At 40.9% G+C, this 5,314-nt stretch overlaps 1 protein-coding gene across 1 annotated transcript; it reads left to right on the top strand.

Annotated features, from left to right (window-relative positions):
* The first annotated feature begins 3,753 nt into the window (after positions 1–3,753).
* On the top strand, positions 3,754–4,695 carry LOC125111672 (olfactory receptor 2D3-like). The gene has a single exon (XM_047753695.1). It carries the CDS (start codon positions 3,772–3,774, stop codon positions 4,693–4,695), a length of 924 nt encoding a protein of 307 aa, XP_047609651.1. The 5' UTR covers positions 3,754–3,771.
* Positions 4,696–5,314: the final 619 nt, after the last annotated feature.

Here is a 5,314-nt window from a genome sequence, read left to right as displayed (position 1 = left end):
AGTAAGAGGATAAATATATTTATTCCTTTGTTAGAAGGAAAAAGCACAGGAGATAGGGAAGGTAAAAGAAAAAAAAAAAAAAGGTTATATAACCATTGGAAATATAGCCAGAGAAGAAATACTTGAAGTTAAAGGCACAAGGGAATACCCTTATTATAGCTAAGAAAACCTTCCCCGAGAGGAAAGGATGTATTCTTACAGGTTTGTAGGGATATGTGTCTGGAGTGGGGAGAAGCTGGATCAATTTATGCTGAGGTCCTTAATTTCTCTGTGATACAATAAGAAAGAAAATCCTGAGTGATGAGGTTGAACTGAGTTGGATTAGGGCAGGGGAACTTGAGAAGAATAATATTCCCTTAGCTACAGTGGGAGCATTGGAAGGACACAAGAAAAAAGTAAAGAAAAGAGACTGAGATTTGTAGAAGCACCAGCTGTAGTAAGAAACTTTGGTATTTTTTGTGCTTTTCCTCCAACTTAACCTAATGGCTGCAGTATATATGCAATAAAATCAAACTAATAAATGACTTCAGGTTGAATAAATTATATTTAGATTTAACAGAACCAAACGGAGAAGAGTGTCAAGGAGGAAGAGTGCCAAATAGTGCCCAAAACAAACAAGAATGCACCTGAAACAGGGTCATATTAGATGAGTAGCAAATTATGGGAGATTTTGTAATGGTAGTTTCAGTAGAGTCATAGGAGTAGGAGGTATACGGAAAATGATTAAAACAGAAAAAATAGATGGGAACTCTTAGTCAAGAATATGTTTGGCAATGAAAGAAAAGAGTGATTGGAACGTTTGGCAGCAAAATGAAAAAACAACAACAACTAGGCAGTGGCTAGAAAGGATAGTGGGACCAAGGAAAGACTGGTGTGTGTGTGTGTGTGTGTGTGTGTGTGTGAGAGAGAGAGAGAGAGAGAGAGAGAGAGAGAGAGAGAGAGAGAGAGAGAATATAAAGGATATTTTAACACATTTGGGTATAATAAATGAAGTCAAAAACAAAATCAAACATAAAAGAAATTTACCTTGTACTGACATCTCCAAAAAAAACCCAAAAAGACAAAAAGAAGCTTCCTGCCTTTGTTATCAATTCTTTCAAAGTGATGCTGATTTCCTGAAGAATTTGATTTAAGAATATGACACTTGTTGATTACCTGTTGAATAAATAAAGCATCAGATATGTAGTCAGATGCCTATTTTCTTCATGGCTAATGGATTTAGTTTTTTCTTGTCCCAAGACCAAAAAAGAATTCTTTGTACTTTCTCTTATGTTATTTTTGTCACTGTGTGTATTCTCTTTATCAGATTTTTGCATTAGGTATTGTAAATTCCATGAAAATATATAGCTTAGTTGGATATTTGTTGGTTATCTTTTTCAACATCTCTTTTTCTTTTTCTTTCTTTCTTTCTTTCTTTTTTTTTTTTTTGTCTTTCTGCCATTTCTTGGGCCGCTCCTGCGGCATATGGAGGTTCCCAGGCTAGGGGTCTAATCGGAGCTGTAGCCATCAGCCTATGCCAGAGCCCCAGCAACATGGGATCTGAGCCGCGTCTGCAACCTACACCACAGCTCACGGCAACGCCGGATCCTTAACCCACTGAGCAAGGGCAGGGACTGAACCCGCAACCTTACGACAGTTTCTAGTCGGATTTGTTAACCACTGAGCCACGATGGGAACTCCAACATCTCTTTTTCTTTGCACAGAATTTCCTGGATTTTTTTTTTTTTTGTGGATTCATATTTCTGTGGGGAATATGACTCTGTTCCACATCATTTGTTACCTCAATACCTTTGGTAAGAATGCTGTTGCAGAGAAACTTTATTATGATGGTTCAATGAGAGCAGGAAATTTTACAGCTCTCTGGTTGCTAGGATGAGGTTGACAATGAAGGCTCTATGGAAGGCTAAAAAGAAACATCTTGAATGTTTGGATTGAACCTCACCTGAAGCCTGCCTTACTATGGATTTTAGGTAATTTAGATCTATAAATTGCCATTGTTTTATAATCATTAGTGCAGTGTTAGCAGTAGCATGCTCTACCATCCAGCATAAAAGGTCCTCAATGCAGTGGCTGGGCTTCTGTGTCTCTCAGAAAGTCTTCTACGTTGCAAATGCAATCCAGGAATCTGAAAGTTAAAGCTAAATCATGGTAACTGAAGAGTCACCAGGGGCACCAGACTCAAACTGACCTTTGATGTATGTTGGCCCTGCTGGCACTCAATTAGTGTGTTAATTATGATCAACAGATACAGCTGTGACTTCCTGGCCAAAGAAGGCAGCTTAGCCATATTGCCTATCTCAGGTCCCATACCTCTTCTCTTAGTTGAGGTCTCTGAAAGCAGAGCCTAAGAAAAGAGCTGGGATGCAGGTTGTTTATTTAAAAAGCGATTCCAGGAAATGCAGAAAGGAAGCAGTAAGAGTGAGACAGGAAACAGTTAAATACAAATAAACAGTAGATTACTGAAGTTGTTTCTTTCGACCACGCATTCTCAGTGGGGGCCATATAGACCTCAAGGTTCTTGGAAAAAGAAAGAAATCTTAGATATTGCCATGGTTTGTGGCCCTTCAAAGGGAAGTACATAAATAAATATACAGTTTATCTATGCTATTAAACTTTCATGAGGGATGGTGATGAGGAAAAACCCTGCAAAGGCTCTTTAGCAGAAATAATAAGAGCAGCAGTGGTGGCGATAGTCCTAGCAGGTAAACATGACCTGGACGATGGGGGCCTCAGTCCACAGCTCAAGGCCTAAGAAGCATGCAGACTGCCTCCCAGAAATGTCTGGTGCTGGTATTCACTAACCCTCACTGCCCATTAGTTAAAGGTTGCCTCTGGGACACTAATTTACCCAGAATGCAGGAAGACAGACAGCGAGTCTTTGAGGCCGAATGTCTGTGGGGCAGGAGGAGTCAGAACTGTCCAACACAGCTGAAGCGGAAGTCAGAGGAGAGGGAGAGTGTGTGATGGGGCTGTGGAATCCGCTAAATATCCAATTCAGAAATTCAAGTTCTTGCTTGGCCCTGGCTCCTTTCATTGGAACAAGGCCCTGGGCACTAAAATTGCATTCTATTACATTTCTGAATTTCACATCTTTTATCAAACTACTTTTCCTCTTTGTCATGTGAAATATTTGTAGGAGGATTGGGATTAAAGACATAACTTTCTTTTTCTTCCTTTACCCAATTTGGATTGCTACTTAAGAAGCCTCTTTATAAAAACACAGTGGAAAAAAGAAAGAACTAACAATTCCTCAGCTTGATCTCCCAAACCGTATTTGAACCTCTTACTCTATTGTGGTCAAATTTGACATTGACCTCTATTTTTTCTTTTGAAATATGAAAGCAAAAGTGGTTTTTACTGATTAAACAAGTTCACCTCATTATTAGACTTCTGATCCATATCAGTACAAAATGTTTCTTGAGAAGGGAAAATGAAATTGAACCAAAGATAATTCCCCTAATATATCTTCATAGTAATTTAGCAATATGTAAGTTATGTTGACATCAGAATTAATCAAGACGCTGTATGGACTGTGATATTCAGCCTACCAAGTGGATCAAGCAAGGAAAACGTGTGTTAAAACTTGTATAAATTGGTGGAAACAAAAGTCTGCATCCTAGTGCTAATTGGTACCTGGTAGGAAGCAGTTGAAAGCAAACAGTCCAAAAGGTGCACTCATTGGCATTGCGCTTATTTAGAAAGCTTGTGAAAGCAAACACTGGGGATGCATCGACTCTCTTTCTGATGACAGGCAAACAGGAGTAAACATCAATGGGAGAAGGAAACCAGACTTTTGTGGCTGAATTTGTCTTGCTGGGACTTTCACAGGATCCAGAGATCCAGATTTTGCTCTTCTGTGTTTTCCTGATCATTTACCTTCTCTCTATTTTTGGAAATCTGCTCATAATAATCCTTATCCAAACTGACTCTCGACTTCACACTCCCATGTACTTTTTCCTCACAAACTTGTCCTTTGCTGACCTTTGTTTCTCTACAAGCATCGTGCCCCAGATGTTGGCCCACTTCCTTGTGAAAAAGAAGACCATTTCCTTTGCTGGCTGCTCCCTGCAGATAGTTGTCTTCCTCCTAGCAGGGTGTTCCGAGTGTGCGCTGCTGGCGGTGATGTCCTATGACCGCTACGTGGCCGTCTGCAAGCCCCTGCACTACGCCACCGTCATGACCCAGAGGGTTTGTGTCCAGCTGGCCGTAGTGTCCTGGATGAGCGGGGCATTTGCATGTTCAGTGGACAGTGCATTTACACTCTGTCTCCCCTACCAGGGACAGAATGTGATTAATCATTATTTTTGTGAACCTCCTGCACTTCTGAAGCTGGCCTCAGCAGACACCTACAGTGCCGAGATGGCTCTCTTTTCAATGGGTGTGGTTATTCTCCTAGCACCTGTCTCCCTCATCCTGGTCTCTTACTGGCATATTGTCTCCACTGTGGTTCGGATGCAGTCAGGGGAGGGGAGGCTCAAGGTCTTCTCCACCTGCGGCTCCCATCTCACTGTTGTGGTTCTCTACTATGGCTCTGGGATATTTGCCTACATGAGACCCAATTCCAGGGCCATGAATGAAAAGGACAAGGTCATCTCTGTGTTCTATTCAGTTATGACTTCCGTGTTGAACCCCATAATTTACAGCCTGAGGAATAAGGATGTGAAAGGGGCTCTGAGAAAGCTGGCTGGAAGATAGTCCACTCTCGCAGGCTGTCGCTTCTGACATTTTTAGGGAGTCCTGGGAGCAGTGTGATTAACCACAGGGCTCTACGGGCCTCGTCCTTTCCTTTGCTGCTCTCTTTGCCCAAGCTGATTCTCTTCTCTACCGATAAACATTAAATGCCCACTCTGTGCACCCCTACGCCCAGAACCTCACACTTTGAGGAAAACTTAGTGTCTTTCTTTAAAAAAAAAAAAACCTTGAAATCTTTAAGATAACACAAATACAGAGAGAACTCTTTAAAAAGTTAAATAAAGAAGGACTTTTTAATATAAAAGAAAAATACTGAGGGCATCAAAAGTGAGGGCAATAGCTTATTTGAAGATCAGGAACATTTTATGAAAGTCACTCTACTGAAATGAGATCAATTTATTGATAGGCTGTATGATTTAAGCAGGCAGCAATGGGGCAGAAAAAATGCCTAAAGAAGACTATTTCAGCAACAAGAGCATAGAGAAACAAGCTCATGCACGCTCTTGTCCCAAGACTAACTACTCGTACCATATTTTACAGGGTCTTATATGCCAGGTTAACGTATGGGCAGGATTGAGAATGACCTGATCATGCCCTCCCTTTAGGAACTTCCTTCTGAAAG

The sequence above is a fragment of the Phacochoerus africanus genome, chromosome 11 (assembly GCF_016906955.1).
Source record: "Phacochoerus africanus isolate WHEZ1 chromosome 11, ROS_Pafr_v1, whole genome shotgun sequence".
NCBI lineage: Eukaryota > Metazoa > Chordata > Mammalia > Artiodactyla > Suidae > Phacochoerus > Phacochoerus africanus.
Note: the sequence above shows the minus strand (reverse complement) of the source record. Positions and strands in the feature narration are given on the sequence as shown.